We start from the raw sequence: 24,038 nt of genomic DNA, 5'->3' as shown, positions 1-24,038 counted from the left end.
CCTAATGCCTTAAAGGTAAAACAAGATCTCAAAAATAGTTGTTAGTAGGGTGAAAATAAAAGAGCACAGGGAGTATAAATTCAGGGTTTCCCATACATTCACGCCACAATATCAACATTGCCTGCCACATATTGATTTTCTATTTTTGGAGCTGCACACCCCACTCTCACTCTCTCTCTCTCTCACAAACACATGACAAGGGACCCCTCTGTTAAGAGCATGATGTTACACAGTCTGATACAGTAGGTGGCGGCATGCACCTTTAACATTGGTTTGTAGGCCGCCTGAAAAACCAAAGAAGAAGAAGAGTAGGGGTTGGTTGTTAGCTTTTCCCCACAGAGAAAACGGCTGGCCGAATCAATGCAGGGATCATGCATGGTTAGTATCATGAACACCTCTGCACAAAACTGATGCATTCAAGTTAACTCTCAGAAGTCAGTCTATCTTTGCTCTTAACACGATCTTGGAGACCCAACTCTTCGAATAAGTTATTAGCAAGCTTGCAGGGCTCAAGCGGACTTCCTGTTGTCCCGGAGAGGATGAGGATGTAACGTTGGATGAGAGTTGAAAAAAAAAGGACAAAGTGTGCAATGACACTCTAACACAAACTCTACAGAACAGGAATAAGCTTGTTGCTATGAGCTATTGTATGGTCATAGAGGATGTGTAGTTGGAGAGGTGAACAGCGATAGTCACACCCTTAACTCAATACACAACATATGCTTTTTACTGCATTATTATTTGCCTTCTGAGAGACTTTGACCAAAACTACATGTTAAGCATCAATACACGTTAACTATAAAAATGGAGGAATGACCGAACCAAACAAAATAATGTGTAAAGTAGAATGCAAAGTATTTTGATAGCATATATTTGTAACTGAACAGATTTCCATGAAAATGTTACTGCCTGACAGGTTCCATCTTTCTCCACTGGCTCCATATGGGAAACTTGGCCACACTGGACAGCAGGCCGTCTATTATGATATATAGCGCTGCCAATTCAAACTGGCATTGACTGGCACTGATTGGCATGGGCCTTGAGTGACCGAGCGCAAGGGGCAAAGCTGGGGTAGATCTCAGCCGTCCCCCTCGTCTTGACTCCATGGTAACAGTGTGGTGCAATAATAGGTGTTGCTGGCACTTTTGATTAATGAGCCGTCATTGGTGGATGACCGCTGTCACTCACACTGCTCACCGATGACAGCTAGGAAAGAGAGACGACATCATCAGTGTGGGACTGATATTGGGTTATGATGAGGGTAAAGCTCTGTGTGTGTGTGTTTGTGTTTGTGTGTGTGCCTGCACACTAACTGGAATTTCAATCTTGAAATAGGAGTTTTGGAGCAGGGGGTGAAAAAATGTTTCTCCTTCCTCTGCCAAATACCAGAGATTCTTGGGTATGTTGAACTAAAAGGTATTTTGAAAACCATCTTAAACAGAAAGAACCCCGACATTTGAAAGTTACCAAGTACAAATAATACACGTGTACTGTACAATTAAACAGCCACTGGCCATAGCTCTACATACTAGCAAATCAGATGAAGGCAAAATGAGAACAAGCATTTACAAGCTGGTTGTCTTTGCATGAAATACAGTACATGAAATAATAATGCAAATCACTTTGTAGTGTGAAGAAAGTTCACACATAGAATATGTGATCAGCACCAGTGCAGCTTGCTGGAGAAGATATGGATTTAGAGCTCAAAGACACTATGGCAGTAATGATGGGTACTAATGTAACTAGGTAGATTTCAATTCAGCAAATCACCTCACAGCTTCCGTGCACCACCTCCAATAGGTGCTGAGGATCCATTTTTTCCAGACATAAGTGATGCAATTATACATGTCTTTGCAGCACATTTTACTGACTAAATTCTATATTTAAGAGTGTGAAAAGGGCCGTAATTAAACCATCCAATGTAGGGCATGACTGAATGTAACAAGAGATCAGAAATGCCTATGCATAGTGGTATCTCTGAAGCGCAGCCTGGCACTGAAGGCAGTTCTCTCTGTTGGAAGCACAGACTATCACACAGCATATCTCTGCCTGACAGTCTCTCTCTCTCTCTGTCTCTTCCCCCCCCCCCCCCCCCCCCCCTCTCTCTCTCTCAAATAAAAGCACACCAAATCAATGCTACACATTTGCACACACTCACTATAGAAGTCATATTTCAACACGTGTTCACATAGATGCATGTGAACCACGGAGATGCACGTACTGTCACTGATGGCAGACACTGACACACTGGCACGATGGAGATACTCTAAAAAAACACCCCGCTACATCCTTCTCTCTCTTGCTTTCTACATTTATGTCACTTTTATGTATCTCTCTGAGCACTATAAATACCATGCTCAGACAGACATGTGTGAAAACACACACACATACTGACACAGATTCACACACCACTGAATGAATTCAGAGCGGGTGTATCTCCTTGTCAAAGTCAAGAGGAAACCTGCATGCAATTACAGATTAAAAACAATGGAAGTGCATCTTTGTGTGTTCAGCATGTGTGCGTGTTTTGGGGGATCAGCTGGTATGTTTCGCCCTCCCTACTGTGTAGAGGCATTTACATTAGGTAGATAAAGGGAATGAGTTTGAGATGAAATGAGAGAGATAGTTGTGCAAGTGTGTGCGCACATGATCAAGCTCAACACTGATCCTCATTCCATCTCACTTGATAGATTTCCTCCCTTCCTGTCACTCTCCACCAAGCCTGCCGCTCCTCCTAAGATCCACCGCTAACTCAGCCCACTTCTGGCAAAATAACCTGTTAGTTACTGAAGAGAAAGGCCATTGTGTTAGCCCGCGGAGGGATTTCAGCTGCCAAAGCCTTATCATAAGAGTGTATAAAACTACAATCTTCCTGTGTGCGTGTGTGTGCGTTTTTGTAATCTACGTAGTCATGTCACTGCATCGAGTGGTTTGTCACCTCGTGATCTACCATAAAAGCTAAGCACCCAGACAGAACTGTAGCAAACAATGCCACCATATCTGAGCGCTTTATAATTTAACACTTCATCGGTGGCAGATATGCCGATACACACACCACCCACATGTACACACATATTAAAAAGCACACACGGATTTAGACTTTGTAGAATGGAAAGGACCTCCTGATGCCTATCGAGGCCTTAGATGCCTGCATCTGTGGAAATGGTTTTCTCAACAGATAAAAAAAACACACACACACACACACACACACACACACACACACACACGCACACCATATTCAGACCCCAGCAGAGGCAGTGGGTGCCAATGTGGGTCCTCTGTTCCAGAGCTTGCTTCCTGATATCATTCATTCTCCCTCTGTCTCTGTCTGTCTGTCTGTCTCTGTCACTCAGACCCTCTGAGGTGTGTAAGATCATACATTCATCATCTCTCGAGAACCTCCGTTCTCTATCTGACACATATACACACACACACACACGCGCGCGCGCTCAAGCCGGCAACAGTTTTGTCCCCTCTTTTATCAAAAAAATTGAGGGATTTGGTGGCTAAACGATCCAGTGCATCCCTTGTCTCTCTCATCTCGATATCACATTCATTTCATGCTATCTTCTTCGTGGGCTTTGCCAGAGAGGCAACCATTACGCCTCACTGTCTCTTCACTATGGCTGCGCTATCATATCAGCAGGGATAAATACAAAGGATGGGGGTGCATGGCATTTATAATTCCCTGCTGTTTCAGGTGAGCAAATGACAGCCATTACACCCTGCACTCTTCCTCCTTTCACAATAGGGAGAGATGGAAGCTGCTGAATATAATCATGCTTTTAAAAAGGCCCGAGATCACAGAAGTACTTGATGCCTTAATGTGTGGGGAGAGAGATGAAGACGTACTTGATCATTTACAGTAGTGGCACAAAGGCATCAAATTATATGTACAATACATATACAGTAAGTGTGTGTGTCTATTGTATCTTTAGAAATGGGTGTCAAAAGGGGAGAGGGAGGAAGAGTCTTTACTTTAATCGTACTCAGAATTTCCACTTCAAGATCTCCATCACTATACACTGAGGTAGAATTGATGAAGCTTGACTTTGTTTTTCCCTCTCTGTCTTTTTCTCTCTCGGTCTGCCTTCCTCGTTACATAATGCCAGGGGCCTTCGATTCAACCTGCAGTGGGAAAGTGATCATTTATTAAATCTGCAGAGACTTTTATTATCAACTAATTCTTCCTCATCTCTATTCCTCTCTTTATCCTACTCCTTTCCTGCCCCCACCACTTGTAATTAAACAGAGATTCCACCTGCAGCCAAACTCCACCACTCCAAATGAACAGAGAGAAAGAAATGAAAGTGATAGTCCAATCCTGCTTTACAGCCTGTAGGGCACACTGAACTTCTCTTATCTTTTCTTTTCTTCCCCCAGGTTAGCTTCGTCTTTTTCTCCTTTCCTGGTGTGAGTTTGTTCATTACTTTTGCACGATGCTGAAAGTGCATCATTACAACTGGATGGGAAGCAAAAATTAATATAATATAATTTTGTTAAATGTTAGTAATGTAGTGTTGTTTGGTCATTTTTAATAACATGTTGTAAGTAATCAATGTTGTGTGCATGTAACCGAGACATATTGCTGCCTGCAGTACTCGTGTCCAATTAAATATCCTCGAGTTATGCTGATGACTGCGAGCAAATCAGCTACAATCATTAAGCCTGATAAAGTGAAATCATTATTTATATCCATGACAATGGGCATGAATAATAATTCCTAACCTGCTGTTATCACAACAGCATGTCTTGGAAATGGAGACAGGCCTGACACTCTCAACCAATCACCAACCATATTTTCACCAGCCTTGTCTATTAATGCTGACATATGTAGTGTTTTTAGTGCCTAAAACTCTAATCTATTCAAGGTAATGTCAGTGTTTAATCAATGCAAGTGGAATAACAACAATCTATTTCTTATCAACTTTACCTCTCAAATTCTGGTCTGTCTTCTTATTCTTTTCTCTTCTCTATCACTCAATATTAATTAATTCTGTTATTAACTCCTTCAATCATTTACTGGTGCCCCCCCCCTCCCACCCCCCCAACATCCCTCCCTCCTGTCCTCTGATGTCCCACCTCTCTCCTCTCCAGCAGGATGGAGGAGAGATTGACGTGGGAGTCAAATGAAGCGAGGGACATATCAAGGACCGGCTGCCTCGTCACAGCTGACGCACCACTCAATCCGTCAACCACCAACCAACAGTATTATATCATAAACTCAGTTAACAGAGCGGGCCAGCGGCTGCGGGTGCAATATTGTTTTCATTTGACGTTCTCAGAGGTCAAACGAGAAAGCCATCCATTGCGCTGTCACGATTGTCAGCACATTACAAACGACTCGGATACAATCAATCATTTTCACTTATCTTTCCATTCAAAAGACAGTAAAACCCCCGGATATAGAGAGCACTTAAACAAGCTTAAGGCAGTTTACCAATTGTAGTTTACAGATTAAAATGTCCTGCATGAGTATGAGGCAAACTCTATATATTTTTTACCATTTGCTTATTTAGTATGCTTACCAAATAAGCAACCAAAAGCTGAAGTATGCTAAGCTCAGTAACAATAAAATTCACACCAAACAACTTGCCCTAACATCATGCTAATGTTGTCCCATTATACTGTCAGTCCTCAGTGCTGGAACCATGCTGAAGACATGATGGATGTCAAGCGAAAGTGCATTTAAGGTGTGGGGTGAGGTTTGACCCTTGGATGCAAAAACAGGATTTGCATTTAGCCCTTGTCTCCCATTGGCAGGTGCAAAAGGTTTAACCACACACATACAAACAATTCTGCACAATCTACATCATCTTGCCCTCTGGGCATAGCCTGGGTAAAAATTCAGCCTGTATTATGCTGACACAGTGCACAGTTTGGACTGTTTCCAACAGCCAAGGTAGTGACAGAGGATGGTGATGATGACTTGCATGAATGACAAAATTTAGACAGTGTCTGTCTGTTATATAGAATAATGTGTTAGCGCATTCACAACTATCTGCAGTAGGGAAAGATAGAGGAATACAAGACTCCAGAATATACAGAGAGGCAGCAAGAGAATACAAGAGTGAGAAAGAGAGAGGTAAAACTTCAAAAGGGACTTTGAGTGAGCCAACCTTGTCTGCCCCACTTTGTTGACATTTTTCAGAAGTGTGTCAGGCAGCAATGGCTGCAACATACAGACGGGTGACAAATTAAAGGAAAAAACAACATAAAGTGTCTTAGTACGGTGTTGGGCCAGAATGTGCTGCCAGAACAGCTTCAATGAACCTTGGCATTGATTCTACAATTCTCTGGAACTCTACTGGAGGGATGAACACCATTCTCCCAAAGTGTATTCCCTGATGTTTTGATGATGGTGGCGGAGAGCGCAGTCTAAAGCCCATTTCATACATGCACTCACCCACTTGTTGACAATATGATGAAGGATGACTCATCTGACCATATCCCATTTCTCCACATATCTGTAAACCAGTGCCTATGTTTTTTTTCACCACTAAACTCTCAAATGTGCATTCATCTTTGTTAGGAGGGATTTATGCACTGCAACCCTACTATAATATCCCTCTGTAATTGTCGACGGACTGTTCTTGCTGACACAGTCTGATCATGTCCTGCATTGACATTCTCAGTCACCTGATGAAGAGTTGCTCTTCTGTTTTTCCTTACATATCACACTAATGCACAAGCATCATGCTCATCAAATGTGCGCTGTCAATCATAATTTCTGACCCTGTTCATTGATGTCTTTCCCATAGATCTAAATGTAGATGTCACTTTAGTCACTGCTGCTATTGAAACACCAGCCAGTTGAGCAGTCTTTGTGACTGAAGCTCCTGCCATCCGTGCCCCAACAATGAACCCTCTTTCAAAGCCACTTAGATCTTTTCCTCTTGTTAATACAAAATCAGAATCAACTGGGCCTGCTTAGCATTTTTTAGACCACAGCAGCCTGCAGCTATAACTGGGACACAACATAATATGCACATCTAAACACCTTCATAACTCACAGCCACACACTAGAGGGGTGAGGAAGCCACACTGTAAGGGATGTGGTAAAAAGTTCCCCCGCTGATAGAAATTAAAGGATGCTGGTATTAAACATCTTTGATGAGATGCGAAGACGCGATACTTCCACAAATTGGCTTGTCGGATTTCCCTCGGGGGGTTCAAAACAGAAAAAAAAGCATTTGACTTTGAACGATCTCACCCCACTATAGTACACATTTTCAATAATTCACACTTACAGATCTGCATTTGCTACGCTGAATATAAATAATTTAGTACCATGAGTGTGGCAGTCACAGCACTTTCCAGCAACAGTTTATATGCTGAATGTGAAAGCCTCAGTATATGTTGAAAAAAAGAGAAAAACTTAAGCATTAAAGCCATGTAGGAAGATCTAGCCACTGACTGACTAATTAGTTGCTAGCAGGATAAGTTGTGATGTGTTTTCTGGGTTGCTGGACGTTGATGATATGGCTATGGGAACATTAGAGGATGGATTGAATGACTAAGACACAACAAAAACAGCTTGAGCTGCTCCAAAATGCCCTGGAACCCATGTCAAGTTTCAGCACAGCCAGCCGCTGAGTAATGTGCGCTGCTATCAAAATCATACTGAGTCTGCAGAGGACACAGCAAATCCTGGTTCATTTAAATTACTTTCTCATGATTGGGTCCAAAAAAAAAAGTTTCATTTCATTTAATTTGACTCGTACAACATTCTGCATACAGTAGGGTCCAAAGGTCTGTCTCAGACATCTGGAGCCTGCTGTAGATATTTGTGGATAACATCGGACATTGTGTATTCAAAGATATATCTGTTTAGTTGTTTTGAAATGCATATTCATGAGTCTATGTATTTAGAGCAAAGATGCCACAAAAACAATTTTTGGCAAACTTGAAGGATTAATGTAACTAGATACATAAATTAATCAATGGTCCTCTTTTTGCAAAAAAAACCCAACAATGTAACAACTATGGATTATTGCTGTATCTTACACAATAGTGATGCCATTGAAAATGGAAATTTGAGGTCTTCATTATATTATATGTTAATGTTTTCTATTTTGGAATGACAATCTTTATTTGTTGAAGCTGGACAAGAAAGAACTTAGACTAAAACTCTACCTCATGCAATAACCTTTGGGCTAACTTCCCATTCCACACTTCAAGAGATGTTTTTCTCTCTACAATAGGTTTATGCACCTATTAAAATGGCATGCTCAGTTAGTGTGTGATTTGTGCTGTTAATTTAAACACTGAACTGACAGTGAAATGACCTCCCAACCTCCTCCTCCTCCACCACCACCACCTCCATCTCCACCTCATTCATTCTACTCAGATGTCCTCCTTGTGGCTGACAGATGAAGCAGTGTTAACAGGATGGTAACACAGTGGACTACAGTACCAGCTCATATTAACAGTGAGATTGACCTGCCCCTGTCACTCAAACTGCAACTCTAACATCCATAATAACAGCACATTCTATAATCTGACTGTCCTCTTTATACCAGAACATCTATTTAACCCAGTAATAAGACAACGTGTGTACAGCATGTGTGTGAGTGTGTGTGTGTGTGCGTATAAGGAAGAGAGATACAGTGAGAGAGGGAGTGAAATTTCCAATTAGAAGACAGCCAATCACTGAATTAATGAGAGGGTAGGGATGACAGATTACTCCGCTAGTGAGGAACAGTGGGAAAAAAATGGAGGAATGGAGGACTGGGGGGATGTAGTTGGGTAAAAATGATAATGGGTAGTGTGAGAGGGTTAGAAATGGAACAAAGATGGAGGGAAAGGAGATGAAGACAGAGGAGCAAGGAACACAAAAGGATGAATCCTCATTCACTTTACAAATCCCCTTAGAAATGAATAGAGTTTGTAAGACCAAAGATGTATAATCCTGAAAGAAAAGCAAACTAAACAAAAGATGACATATTCACAGGATTGAGGAAAGAAAGAAAGGGGAAAAAGAGATGTTGCAGGGATGAAAGAAAAGTTAAATAAAAGGATGAGAAAATGAAAACTGTGGGAGAATATAATGACTTGGATCTGAATAATTTTTGCAGTATACAATGCTGCATTGGAATGTGTTTGTGTTAGTATTTGGCTAGTTTCCCTCTCTATTGAGTGTATAATGTGACACAGACAAGCAGAGTACAGTGTGACTCTCAACATGACTCCCCTCCTTAAAGCTGAATTTATACGTCTCTGTCAAGGTGTTGCAGTGGTCCAACCTCAATGTAATTTAATTAGTAATTCATAGTAATGTGTCATACCTTATCATTCATTATAGACCCAAACAGTTATGTTTACATTCTTTCATTCACTTTGAGATAGCGATGGTAGGAAACTTTGCACTTAAAATGGCTTTGCTAGCAATAATCACAAAATACAATTTTTTCTAGCTACTGAGAGGGATAAAGAATCACTGAGCCAGGCAATTGTTATGTGGTTGAAGTAATTATGTTTACTTTCTTCAATTCACTTTGTGATTGAGAGGGATGATTGCAGTGAAGACAAGGTTTGCATTTATTTAGCGTTAATGAAAAAGAGAAGATAACAGAGCCTTTCTTCAAGTTCCTCCAAGTTGTTGTCATCATCAACTTTATTATCAACTTCATTATCAACCGCAGAAATCTCAGCAACTCAAACTGACCAATCAGTTATTGTTGTCTTAATATGGTTTCTCTGTAGTCCTTACTGTATATTTATATATTTATATAAATATATATATAAATAAAGTATTATATTTGAGAAGTACACTCGCCTCCAGAAGAGTCCCAGCATGCAGCCTCCTTACACTGAAATATAAAACCTGCTGGACACCTGTAACTTCTTTATGACTACATACTTTTAGTACCCTTTCTCTGTCCATCTCTCACCCTCTCTCCTTCTGACCCTTGCTTTCCTTACTGGAATCTTACACTGACCTGGGGAAGACAGACAAGATTCGGAGGGGATCTGTCTCTTGATCCACCCCAGACCTGGCATCACCAATCTGCAGGGGAGGGTTTCAAGGCTGTCTTAGAACAGCAGGAGAGGAGCTGTATCGACCAGCTCTGTTCTCAACCTCCTGTTGTGGGCCCCGTTCACTTCTGTCTTTCTATCATGTTTCCTCTCTCTGTATTTCTCCCTCATTCCATCTATCACACTCTGAGTGTATGGGTCCCAGGCCCCAGAAACAGCAGGTGGCCTGCTATCGACCAGCTCGGGCTGCTTTAATAGCGTTTGCCACCACTGGGAATCAGGAAGGTGTGTGTGTGTGTGTGTGTGTGTGTGTCTGTGTTACTCGAAACTACTGATCCAGCAAGCAGTACTGCAATTCAAAACTCCTGCATGTAAGGGTGACCACAATATGACCTTTGAACTTGGCTTGTCTGTGTGAGGGCAACAAAAAGAAAACAAGAAATTCAAGATGATATTTATATAGGGATACTGATTATCTTATGGGTATAGGGGGATAACTGTCTCAGAATATGATATCTGTGTCAGGACCAATAGCAAATTAATGACTGGTAAGTTGGGCAAATTTAATATATGGGTGACTCTTTGTTAATTACAAGTGCCTACATGTAAAATGGATCATGTTAGTATCTATCTTTTTTGTATTTACATTCTGTGACCCCCTTTGACATTTAATAAAACTTGTTTTGACTTGAGGCAACAGTGTGACAGCGAACAATTCTGCTTACAGTTTACCTTCAAGAATTGAGTTTTTGTAGAAACAACCCCTGATATTGTTGCTACATGTTCTCTTCCTTTGAGATGAAGCAATTTGAGCTCATCTCTTTTAGTCACTGCAGACATTTAGAAACAGTTTTGTGTTTAACAGTCAGTCAGTACAGGAACTGGCAGTAAAAAATAAGTGTTTTTTTTTATATACAATGGCTGTCTGAATCTGCATGAAGAATCACAATTACAGTGTAACTGATAGACTCTACAAAATATACTGACTCTAAAGCACATGAACGTATTGCAGTGAAATAAGAAAAATATCAGTGTCAGTCACAATTACTATGAATTGTTTAGGCAACAAACATCAAAAGGGGTTTTCATGGCTCAGCAAAAGTCTCATTCTTTGAGTTTCATTCATTCATTCTCATTCTCACTATAAACCGTTCAGCACTGTAGCAGTGTGTTTGTGTGTGCACTGGGTTAATGCGTATATTTTTGTGTGTTCTGTGTGTACATATGTTGTGTTCATTAACTGATTTCTATATTTGTGTGCATCGTAATTCCCAGATGTTTCTCCTAAACAGTTAGTGGAGGTCAGTTCTCTAACTAGGCTAATAGACTAATTACTAGGAAGGCCACACACACACACACACACACACACACACACACACACACACAAACATACACACACACACACGGGACCACTATTAGACAGAAAAACTCACTTAGTTGTTTTTTTTTTCAATATAAGCTAATTGGCATGCAAATTAAAAATGCTAAATTAGTAACATGATGTTGGGTGATAATACCAAGACATAAAGGAATCTAACATAATGGGAAGAAATGAAAATTAAGTATTCCTAATAATTCATTTGTTATTCTGTGATATCTTCTGTAAGCCCAATTACATGCACTGCAATCCAAAAGGGAGAAAACAAAATTCTGCTGGTTAACAGATTTGCAAGAGTGGTAATTGGATGCCATGACAAAATAGGATCCTAAATGCCCTTATTCTGCTCACTTGTGTCTCTCCCTCGCATTCTCTCTCGCTCTCTCTCTGCAGATGGACTGACTGAGATCTCAGGAGAGGCGATGAGAGCTGCATTTGAAAGGGCACCTTCAACTCAGTCTGTCTGATATTTAAACGTGTTATCACAATAATCTGGGCACTTAAAATGAGCATGCATTTACACACGCACACACACAAACATTGCACTACACATTAGTAAATACTGGCTGTGTCATGGTGCCAGTGAGGTCTATAATCCTCTGGAAGCTGCAGACAATATGCAGGGGTAACTAGGCTATCGCTGCCAACAAAATGGCAATGGCCTTCTGTGATTAAGGGTGACAGGAGATAAAGAGGAGGGAGAGAGGGAATGATGTGCACATCATCTGTACTTCAGAGCTTTTGCAATATTATTTCTAACAGTTGCATTAATAATGGACAATGAGCTAGACTAGAGTGAAAGAGATCCACCATGGGTTCTTCAACTGGTGGTCTGATTTGGCCTCAATGATCTGATAATTAACCCTTTAACACTGCATCGTGGAAAAGAGAATGTTTGCCATTGAATGGTACCACGTCTGTGCATTTACTGTTTCTGTGATGATGAATTAACTTTCAGGATAAGGACTCAGTTGGACTTATTTCCCTATAAGCACAATTAACAACTGAAATGATTTTGCAGAGGACTAAGGACAAAAAAGGACTAGGCATCCATCATATGATGATGTTCAACTTCACCTAACTTATGTTCAGTCATTAGATGACTTTAAAAAGGCACTGTCTGTGTCAGGGTCAGAAAAAAAAACCTACTAATGCACTATTTATCCTAATGATGTTTGACTCAACATATGCATAACTGAGCATTCTTCCACATATATCGCCCGACACTACTTATGTATAAGACATAATGCAACTACATGCTCGCGGTTGTGTGTGTGTTTTTGTGTGTCATATAAAGGGAAGGTGAATACTTAACACAGTGAGTCATAGGCGTGTGTGTGTGTTTTCGCATTTGTGTGAACACAGCGTGTGTGTTATAGACTATCCATGATGCTATTTTAGCGAGGTTTTGCCTCTGATAGAGGTATTCACAGTCTCTCTGTGTCTGTGTCCATTACACAGAGTGCTGCTATTTCGCTCCACATTCCATGTCATCAAAGGCACTAAGAGAGATTGTGTGTGTGTGTGTGAATCTGTCTGTGCACAGAACACACACACACACAAGTGGACTAAGACCACTCTCCACTCTCCCCATAATTCAACACGTTTATTCACTCCAGCTCTATCCTCACAGTCAGTTTCTATAAAAAGACATGGCCATAGCATCCAACAGTCCATCTAATCCTTTTCTCTCCTCCAGCCTGGATGTAATGAAATCCTCTATGCCACACCAAAGGTTACTTTACCCAGTGACATAAGAAAATGATAAATGCCAGTGGTTATGATATTAACCTAGCAGGAGGGCTTTTGATAGTGTGTATGTGCGTCTGTGTGTCTGACCTGGGTCTCAGACATGACATAGAGGTAGTGGTGATCAGAGGAGAAGGCCATGTCTCTGAGGATGGGTCCATTTTCCACTGCCTGCACCGTCTCATACTGCAAAGCACGAGAGGAGCCATCTACCCGGATCTGGAAAAACACAGAAGCACATAAAGATTTAACATATTTAACATGCATAATTTATTTATTCACAAGTTATTGTGTAAATAAAATAGAATGAGTAAATGACAGGGTTAAAAAATATAACACCGATATGAAGAAAAGCTAAGGATAAACAGCAGCGTGACAAAGAGGATTGGTAATAGTGCCCTCCACAACGAAGGACTAGGCAATGGAACCAAGGTGGTGTCTAGGACAACAAAGTGTGCAATTAGGCGCAAAGGTATCATTGAAAATGTACTTTTAACATTATTATTGGCAAAATTGACAATATACTGCATATTGCCTTAGGATTCTTTCATGCATCATGGCTTTCTGTGTTGTATCTGTGAAGCTCATCTTTCTCTCTTCTCAGCCATTCAAAAGTGATTACGGTAATTAGGCATCTAGGCAAGAGGTGTGGTTTGTGGGCCCCTAGGTGTGTTTACTCAGCATAAAGTGCATGGAATAGATCCCCACACACACTTGGTAGTGTGATGGAAGTGTTCTGGGTTGTGCCCGAACATCTGCTTACATAGTCACTCACTCAAACACGCACACACACACAGGCGCACATGCACAGGGGTATGTTCCAAATTATCCTTTCTAAATGTGGTCCTCTGGCTGTAATTTCCCAGAAACACACTCTGACACATACCTACCCAAGTGACTTTCAGCACTCATTAGAATACACGCTCACACACATAAACACAGGCCTGTGTGGGCTTGTGGACAGGTGTGAAGCAAGTCTTGTTAAAGTTGTGATGACTCTTGGTAGTTCTTTGCGCTCTTCAGCACTTAAGGGTTCACAGGTAACAGGCAGTCGGAAGATAATTGGACAGGAAACAGATGGTCGAGCAGGCAGGTGAGTCACTTCATGATTAATTACAATACGCTGATGACAACATACTCTCTGTGTTCTCTCTGTCAGCATATCATTAAAAATACCTTTCAACCGGCCTGCCTAAAGCTACAGTCACTGTAGGTCAAAAAGCCGTAATTGTTCTGGGCAGGTAAACTAAACCCTTTGGTGAACTTGTGCTGTACTCACTGAAAACAAAACTGGTTATCTTTCAGTTTTTGAGAAACAAGAATAAGCTACTGACTGAATGACAGTCCAACCCACCTTCACTTTATCCTTCATTATTACAGAAACAAATGAATCCAATCCTCTGCTACCATCCCATGGCACTTTTTGTTGTCTTTGTTTAAACAAGCTACTGTATAGCGAAGAGAGAAACCTAAGTACACAGGGTGCAGTTTAAATCCTGCGCTACTCCTGCTGCTTCTACCGATATCTAGTTTCACAACATGACATTTCTTTAAAACAGGCACCGTCTTTCACCCTGATTTCACCCTGCTCTCTCTCCTTCTTTTTTTCTCAGTCATTCTTCCTCTCTCGCCCTGCCTCCTGCTTAGCTTGTGTAGTGATCTTGATCTCTAGGGACCTCGAGTTATGTGTATCAAAGCTTCACACACTTTCACTGGGAACTATTGTGTGTGCTTGGGTCAGTTGCACAGAAAAGAACAGAAGGCGAATAGGAGGTAGAGAAAGAAGTGAGGGAGGGTAGGAAGGTAGGAAGGTAGAAAGAAACTTCTACACGAGCCAGGGCCAGATTCAGCGGGTGAGGTTATCTAATCTGCCCGATAGGGTGGGTTAATTTGAGGCACTGTGCATTTGTGTGCAGCACACATTATGTGTGTGTGTGTGTTTGTGTGTGTGTGTGTGTGTGTGTGTGTGTGCATGTATGCAAAAACGTGTGTGTATCAGCTTACCCCCACTGCATATTAGAGAAGTGTGGAGCCAATTGCTGAACAGAGTTAAAGGGCAGACAGTCTATGGCAGTTTCTGAATGTAGAGTTTTATTGTGTTGGGACAGATCCACAGTCACCAGGGAGCACAGGGGCTTCAAGAGGAAGCTCCTGTATATTATCCCTCAATCTGACCACCAACAAAACAAATGAGCCACCAGGGAGAGCACAGCATGTCCTCAAGCATGCGTCGCTGGCTGGTTTAGTCACACTGGGACTGAAGGGGAACACGCAAGGGAAAAAGACTGATTTAAATCAGGTTGTACAGGGCAGACCTATTTGTGCAATAATTGGAACATATAAAAGAGATTTAATAGCAATTTTACCCTGTATTTTTATATCAACACAGCAGGTTCACCCTGGGCTTGTGTGTTTTATAACAATGTCAACAGCACATTTAATTCATTCTGCTATCAAACTCTGTGCTACAAAGGATAAACATTCCAAAATATCCAAAAGCAGTCTATAGTACTCTAAATCAAATGACAATTAATAGCTAGTGTATAATTATTATCTCTACAAATACACAAACAAATACACACACACACACACACACACTTTCTACAGACAAACAGCCTACTCAGAGTAGACTGAACACAATCAATACTTTAATTCCCTTGATGAAAAGCCAAAGCTAATGATTATGATTTGTTATGAAACGCCTAATCCTACTTTCATTGTCAGCCACAGTAATTATTAATATATCTTTAAGTAATTTTTTCATCAGCCTAAAATCATTAGGCAGCTACAGTGGTGGTAGCCAATATTATCTGATTCCTTTTCAACAGTAATAAAGTGGATTAGCTGCTCTATGCTAAATGGATTACAATGCTAATCTCTGCTATCACATTAGCACTACACAATAGAAAATTCACTGCCAGACAGACTTCATTTTGCCTCCGAGTAGTAGGAAGGTGAGAAATGCATTGGGCCCACACATAAATGCACATACTGTACAAGGAAGTGTGTTCATGCAAACACTCACATGTACAGAAACAGTGGCATTTCACTCTCTCGTTCTCTTTCACACACACACACACACACACACACACACACACACACACACACACACACACACACACACACACACACACACACACACACACATACATACACACACACACACACACACATACATACATACACACACACACACACACAAACACACACACACACACACACACACACACACACACACACACACACACACACACACACACACACACACACACACATTCACACAGGCTGTCTGGCTGGAGCTACTCATATGGTAATGAGGGTTACTCTGGGGAGAGTGGGAAGAGTTACTGGCACTTTTAACTTACAGAGCACACTTCCTCAGTCCTGCAAAATGTGTGCAGTAAATATTTCTTCGATAGCTCTGTGTGTTGAGATCCATGTGAATACGTGGGAGATACATGCTATATCACAGATCTTACAGAGAATATCCTAGGCCTCCATAAAGCAACCACTCTGGCCATGAACTGTATCCCCCTAGTGGCTGTAACAAAAAAGTATACCAACACTATCACTGTAGACTGAAGACAGTGGTTTTTGCAGAAAAAAAACAGAGTAGGTGCACCTGTATTATATTTTCTCTGTGACCTTTATGCTCAAAAAGACACAAACCTTCAGAGCAAATGAAATATGTATGCTTTCAAAGCTTTTTCAGACCTTCTGAGATTAGTAACTATCCACTGTGTTGGACAGAGTGCGAGGGCAGTGTTGATACATCAGAAATACTGACAACTGTAGATAAATTAATAAAACTGTTTCAGTGTTACAGTGCAGAGAAAAACAAATCCAACCCCTTGTGCAGATGGTATCTGCCTTGAATCTGTCAATGAAAAAATAATGTGCCCAAAGTGACTATCTCCCTCTCTCCATGGGGCTAACAGCTAGCAGAAGGTGTGATACAGACAGGGAAGCCATTCCGGTGTGAAAACCACAGGCGTACCCTCTCTTACTTTCCACATATTGGCACCACAAAAGCACATTTCTCTTGCCTCTGACTCTGCATGGAATCCATTTTGAAGCAGATTAAAATGCAACACTGAGTCTTATTATACATACACTACTCTAGAGAAATAAAATACTAAAGACTTGAGCTTAAACTGTTTGTGTTATCTTGTACAACAAAATTAATAGCAAGTATGCTGGAAAAAATGCAAAGCACATACTACCAACTTCTTAAAATGTCAAAAAATTAGAGTCCAAAAGACACCTTATATACCAGGGGTCAATAAAGTTGTTGGCCCTCTGGAACATTATTTTTAGTGAAAATGGTGATATAGATGCGCACTTCTATTGATTTTACATCATCTCTGTGAACTGGTATGCCATTGTGTAGAAACTACTTTACATCAAATGGTGAAATAGAATGCCCACATTTTAGCGGGAATTTAGTCAATACTCAGGGGAGATATAAAATACAAATGTTGTAGTGCTAGAGCAGATGATGGTTGTGGCTAAGTGCAGGAAATACACAGCAAAGACAACCCCCTCTGGGCAACACCACATATGGGGAAAAAGCACAAAGAACACACAATAACTGAAGGAGAATAACTATGTTTCTGAGTTAGGACAGTGAGAGGAGACTGCAGAATTGTGTCCTTGCCTGCTATGGCATGGATTTGGGGTGGCAAAAGGAAGGCTAGTCACACAGAGTTGCAGTCTGTTAAGCATGGCACACACACTAACACACCATGGCTGGAACACACACCATGACCAACATGCTGCTGGTGGAAGCCAGAATAAGCTGCTGACTAAAGTATCACTGTGGTCTGACATGGGCCATGCAAATACAGTGAGGTGAGTGGGCCGGAGCAAAATGTCATCCAAAGTCATACAACATGCTGGGAAACTGAAATTACCGCAACCATATTGTGTGAGGAATTCCACCAATCCTATGAAACATGTGCATGGGCAAACCCGGAGTCAGTGCCAGTACTTCTACAGCCAAAAAGGGTCATGAACCTTCTACTGACACCATGATAAAAAAGTACATGGAGCCTGGTCACAAAAATAACTTTAAATACAAGAAAAGGTTTTAAAAGAGAGTGATGTATTTTGTTGTGTTTTAACAACTTCTTCTTCTCCTTGCAGTTTATTTGTAGTGCTGGCCATCATTCCTTCAAGTTTTAGTAACATTTTACTCACTAACTTCACTGCTAAGATCAGGAATTGTGGAAACCCTGGGGATGTGATTAAGATCGAGATGTAGAACTGAAAAACTGTTACCCAAAGGTATTACCCAAACTCTTGCTGTAAATGTCTATTAGATCCAGCAGAACCACTTCCTTCTTTAACTTTAAGCTACCGTACTTAGTGTAGCTGTTGCATGAAATCAGTTTTACAAAGCAAAGAATGATAATAACAGACATTTGGCATGCATTCTCTTTTATTTGCATGTCTAAATAAGTGGCTTAAATATTTGGATTACACTACTGATGGGGCCTATTGGATTCCTAATAGAGCCGCATCCCCTGATGGTAGCAATAACACTGTGAGTAAGTAAAATATTGTTATAAGCAATAGGAATGATAGCAAAAGCTACTGATTGTCAAAAATAATTCCTGTTTATACAGGGGGAGTATGACTTTGCTACATTCCTGTAGCTCATTCAGGACATTCACAGACAGCCTAATATTATCATAATAATGTGAATGAAACATATCCAACATTTCACCTAAAAACTAGTAACATCTTTGAGTGACTCCATTTTTAAAAGCACGTCAGTCAAAACAGGAGCAAAATTTGCCGTTGGGGTCTCCTGAGGTCTCCTATTTAAGCCCTTAGATCCTTACCCTCTTTAAGATACCAATCAAACATTTTAGAGCGATAACAGCATAGCCCGATGCCAAATGCAACTGTAACCCAACCTGCCACACTTCGCTCAGGTTTCGACCCTCTTTGTCAAACCACGGCAACAGTGTTAGGTATTCAATCGGGCAAGGCAGGACATGCAATAAGAGCCTAGAGAGAGAGACAAGCCAGACAGACAGAGACAACTGAGAGGAACATTCACTGTGAAAGAGAGAGGAAGAAAAGAAACAACGTATCGTCACTACATAATGGCAATGTGTCTCTCCACGCATTCTATTCATACCGACAGCAGTACAATGATGGCTGTCTGATTGCCCAAATCTGTCCAGCTCATTGAAACATATGGCGGACAGAGAGAAAGGGGGTGTAAGAGGGGTGGAGAGAGTAACAGAAGGAAAGGGGGCTAAAAGGCGGACTGGATCCATTTCTCAGTGTCAATCAATGCCGGGACAAACTCTCCACTTCCACATTCAATGCCTCAGTATATAGCTTTAGGCGAGATGGACTGGTGCAAGACTTGTGGGGGAGTGTGGATGATTTGACATTAATCTGAGGATATTAATGAGGATGTGGCACACTAAAGTGGGATGGCAGGCTGGTCATTTACCACTGCAGGAGCAAGGAATAACAAACAAGCTTTTATTCATCACCAAAAGTAGTTATTAGGGACAATCAAAGATAGACATGTTTTTAGTTTATCTGGGAGGGACCCTGACCGGAAAGGAGGGCACGAAAGCAGTGTGGTTTCTGTAACAAGTTCTGACACATGAATAACTAATGCCATGGTACTTTGAGATCTACAATGTATTTTGTCATTGTATTTTATGTTTTATGACAAGCTATAATGGAGACATCTTACCGTCATCCAACGGTACAACATCGACTCAATGCTTTACTGCTTTCCTTTACAGAGGTGAAATATTCATTCAGTTCATTAAAGACACTTTTAAAATCCCCCCTTCTTTCCTTCCTTCCTTCTTTCCTTCCGGCTCGACTCCTCTCACTATAGGAGGATGAGTGGGCTAAAAACCCCACAGAGTGGAACTGAACTCATTCTGTGCTTTAATTCACTATTCTCTGTTTTATGTTTGCGATTAGGCATATCTGCTACACAGCAGGATTTTAATTAATGCCTTTCCCCTATCGCCTGCACTGTGAGGGAAGGTGCTTTGTGGGTGCAAATCAGGGAAATGTCATTGTTAGCAAGGAAGCAACTACAGAGCCTCGCGTTTGGCAGTGTCAAAACTATGAAGAAATATGACCTCTACAATGGCCCTCCTGTTGAGTTTGGTTTTATTGAGGTTAATCCTCTGCAGATGTTTTATTTTGGCTAGCTTGTTTAGGAATGGAAGGTTAAAGGAAACTGCCCACAGCTTGGTGCTGTGAGATTAAAGGTCGTGAAACTAAGATACTGGGTATGTGTCGCTGTGTCAGCAGCAAATCCAAAGTAACTAAAGAGAGAGCGGAAAGGTAAAGAGAGAAAAAAAAAGCAAAAATCCATTTAAAGTTTTGTCAGTGAGCAAGCATATGTGCACTTATGTTTGTTTCAATTGGCGCTACTCCAGTATCTACCACCTCACATCTGGGATTTGACACTACAGCAGACAAAGCCTCAGGGGAACCCCTGGCTCAGTGACTGACCGTTGTGGCATTAAAGGTGTGGTACCTGTTAGCCTGCAGGTCCATGTGGCCTACTAATCTAACCTTATCCCCCTGCTGAGAGATAGACAGAAAAAGCAAGGAGAGAGGCAAAGAGAAGGACAAGAATGTTATTGTGAGGGATGATGGTGTTGGACGTGAAAGGGGACAAGTGTCTGGAGGCTTCTTAACTCATTTCTCCCCCCACTCTCCCCTCCTCCCTCAATCTCCCCCATGGCTTCAAGGGGTGAGTGACAGGTCTCCCTGCTATCATTGCCTTTACTGCTGAGCTGCCTTAGAGCGCCATGGCCAAGCGGGGGGCTCACAGCCCAGCTTTTGTTACTCTTTTCCTTCCTTCCTCTCCTTTTGCTTTTGCTCTTTTCTCTTTCTATCACGCTCCCTCTCTTTCGTTCTGTCTCAATCTTTAAGTCATGAGGTTGACTAAAACACCTGCAGTCTTATGGCCGGTTCAATCTTGAGAACATTTGTGACCTCTTGACTTTGAACAACTCACTCAGTTTCTCTCATTTATTTTTTCCTGTTAAAAAATGTTTTACTCTATCCCTCTTTCTGGTTATGTTTGTTCCACACGGCATTCATAAGCAGCTATTTTGTATGTTGTCTCACCTTGATCCCCCTCTTTTGTTTGAGCTTACACATTTTTACCATTTACTCTGTCAGATGTGACCGGAAACAAGAGGCCTTGCCAATTTGATGGGTTGTTGTTTCATTGGTATATAGTTATTGGTGGCACCCATTTATTCCAGAAAATACAGAAAAATGCTTTAGCATTTCATTCTGTAATGTGGATGTGGACAGGAAGGCCTCCTCTATCAAGCAAATATGGAAAACCACACAAATACATTCAATCTGTCCAGTGAACAGCAAAGCTGTCACAAAATGCTTTGCTTCTTCTGGGCAATTGTCCGTTTTCCTGTTCCTTATTCATCAGCTGCTCCATCTCTTATGCTTTTTCCTTTCAGTCGCCTCTTTCTGTTTTCATGGTCTCGCTTTATATCTTTGTCCATCGATTTTTCCTTGCAATATGCATCATTCCTTCACTTCTATTCCTCATCCTTCCTTCGCTCTGTCTTATCCATTCCAATTTCTACTTCACTGTCTCATTAGAGCCGCAGCAGGGTGTTTGAGGCGACAGGTAGAGATCTCCTGACAGACCTCATTTAGTGCAGACAAATAACTGGCCTGGCTGAGAAAAACCTATACGCACATTTCTCTTTCAAACCAATTATTTCATCTACTGTTCTCCCTTTCTTACCCAGGTATTCTGCAGTGATAAGAGCTGCTGTTCCCACCACTGCTGCAGTAGCCACTGGCTGGGCCTCAAGGACCCCACTGAGGCAATGGCATAATTTGAGCGCACATCACCACCTGTGTCTCTATTAGTGGTGCAACCCAGTGGCAGTGCTACAGAGTGGTGCGCTCCCCATTATATTTTGTGACCAGAGGCCACTGTGTGAAAGCTTTGGGAGCCATTAATGAAGTCAACATGCTCCCCAGAGTAGTGAGGGCACCAAATCAGCCTATTGTGTCGAATCAAGACTTGGCCTTTCAGGCGACACAGCAGTGCACAAAGTCAGAGCTTATGGATGCCATTCATTTGGAGGAGTGCGGCTGGCAAACTGCTTTAGCAAGTTGAATAGTATAAATACAGCCCACTGAGTATAATCACGTTGAGATAATACTCTGTGTGTGTGTGTGTACGTGACAGAGAGGGAAAGGTTGTGTGTGTTCTCCACATCTGTGAGAACTGTAGCACCCAGGAAGCTGGACATGGAGTTATGGTAGAGCAAGAAGTGGCAAGCTTTGATGTTAGAGCAGCAGAGGGAAGAAGAAAAAGAGAAGGTTGAGGAAGAAAAGGCAGAAAGAACCATCTATCGCTATCATCGTTTTCTTGTAACTTAAACACATTTAAAGCTCTATTTATTGTGTTTATTACAGTATACGAATAGTATAATGAAGTAATAAATATACCACTGACTTTAACTTAGGTGTAAACAGGGTCTTTCTACTTTCTACCATTATAAATATCATTATATATATGTGATTTCTTGCCTTGGTGACCACGAATTGGAATATGCTGTTTATCTACCTCTATATTTATCACAATACTGCTCTGTCATTTCCCTGCCTCCTTTCCACCCACAACAACTGGCATGCAGTATTTGGATGTAGGAACTTTCTAGCCAAAACCTCTGCCCAAAGCGTTAAGTGCATGCATGCATGGAGGCTTCTTTGAGAAGTTGGTTGAGTTCAGACTTAAGACTTAAAAAGCAAATATACATATGGACAATACGTATGTCCATTAGTATGCTCTACATGCATGTATGTAACAATGGAAGGACAAGGTGGTCCATTCTTCCACTGAGTCACATATGTAAGTAAACTTAATTGCATTTTTCTCAGTTGACCACATCCTGCTTCCTTAGCTGTCAATCAGCAATTTATCCAACCGTTGAGGATAATGGGTAGAGGAATCTATCATTAGTTTGTCTTTTGAGCAAAAGAGACTGAGAATCATTGACCCACGATAACCTAAGGTCATGATGAATCGGACAGACAAAAATAGCATGTTGGAAAAACCTTAGATCAGCCTTACACAGAACAGATATCCATAGCTCTCTTAAAGAACCTAAGATAAATCTGAACTCTTCAGATAATGGTCTGGTGATGGACTTTGATCAACATTCACAGGATCATCTCACAGACACCCCCTCTGAGATCTATATCTATCTCTATGTAAGGCTGAACAGGAACAGTGGTGCATTCTTTTTATTTTAAAGGGGTAAATTCAATAGGTTTTTGGTGACATGCTCTGCTTCTATAAATGTCAATCAGCAACCTATCTAACCAGGGTGGTGGAGAAGGGCCAGGTCCCCAAAGAGATATCTAGGTCTGATAATGACCTACTGACAGGCTCAGATCAACTTTAGGCAAGGTGAAGCCGTGACTTTGAGAACTTTTTCATCCCTTTTTACCAGACTGTGTTTTGTTTTAGGTGTTATCTATCGGTTTCTTTTACTGTTTATCAGTCTGTCCTCTTCTCTCTGGTCAATACTAATTTTCGGCTTGTTTACCAGAGCAAACAGAGCAGTTCATTGACTTCAAGGGTGTGATTGGTTTCCTGGGAGATAAGCACAAATATATAAATACACAAAGAAATGCACAAACTTACACTCACACTCGCATTAACAATTCTTTTACACTCTCGCTGCATTAACAAAGAAACTGCCAAGAATGAGATAAAACCCTGAACTTTTAACTGTTAAACCACAAATGTGGAAAATAAAGTGTTTTAAAGAGTAAGGCATAAGGGAAGAAGGTAGTGTTTGTGTGTGTCTGCGTGTGTGTATCCAGGTGTGTGAATAATAGATGGGGAGCTGAGAGCCAGACGCTGTCTGAGAGCAGACAT

The 24,038-nt window shown here is 41.2% G+C and overlaps 1 protein-coding gene across 3 annotated transcripts in view; it reads right to left on the bottom strand.

The window, feature by feature from the left end:
* The window catches only part of plxna4 (plexin A4), a 241,569-nt gene that overhangs the window by 85,301 nt on the left and 132,230 nt on the right, over positions 1-24,038 (bottom strand). For all 3 annotated transcript variants that reach the window (XM_044344049.1, XM_044344051.1, XM_044344050.1), the window contains exon 4: positions 13,196-13,324. In XM_044344049.1, coding sequence (XP_044199984.1) covers positions 13,196-13,324 — 129 coding nt within the window. The remainder of the gene's footprint in view (positions 1-13,195; positions 13,325-24,038) is intronic.

Source organism: Thunnus albacares, chromosome 23 (assembly GCF_914725855.1).
Source record: "Thunnus albacares chromosome 23, fThuAlb1.1, whole genome shotgun sequence".
In the NCBI taxonomy this organism is placed as follows: domain Eukaryota; kingdom Metazoa; phylum Chordata; class Actinopteri; order Scombriformes; family Scombridae; genus Thunnus; species Thunnus albacares.
The sequence above is the reverse complement of the archived record's forward strand: the minus strand, read 5'-3'. Positions and strand labels throughout refer to the sequence as shown.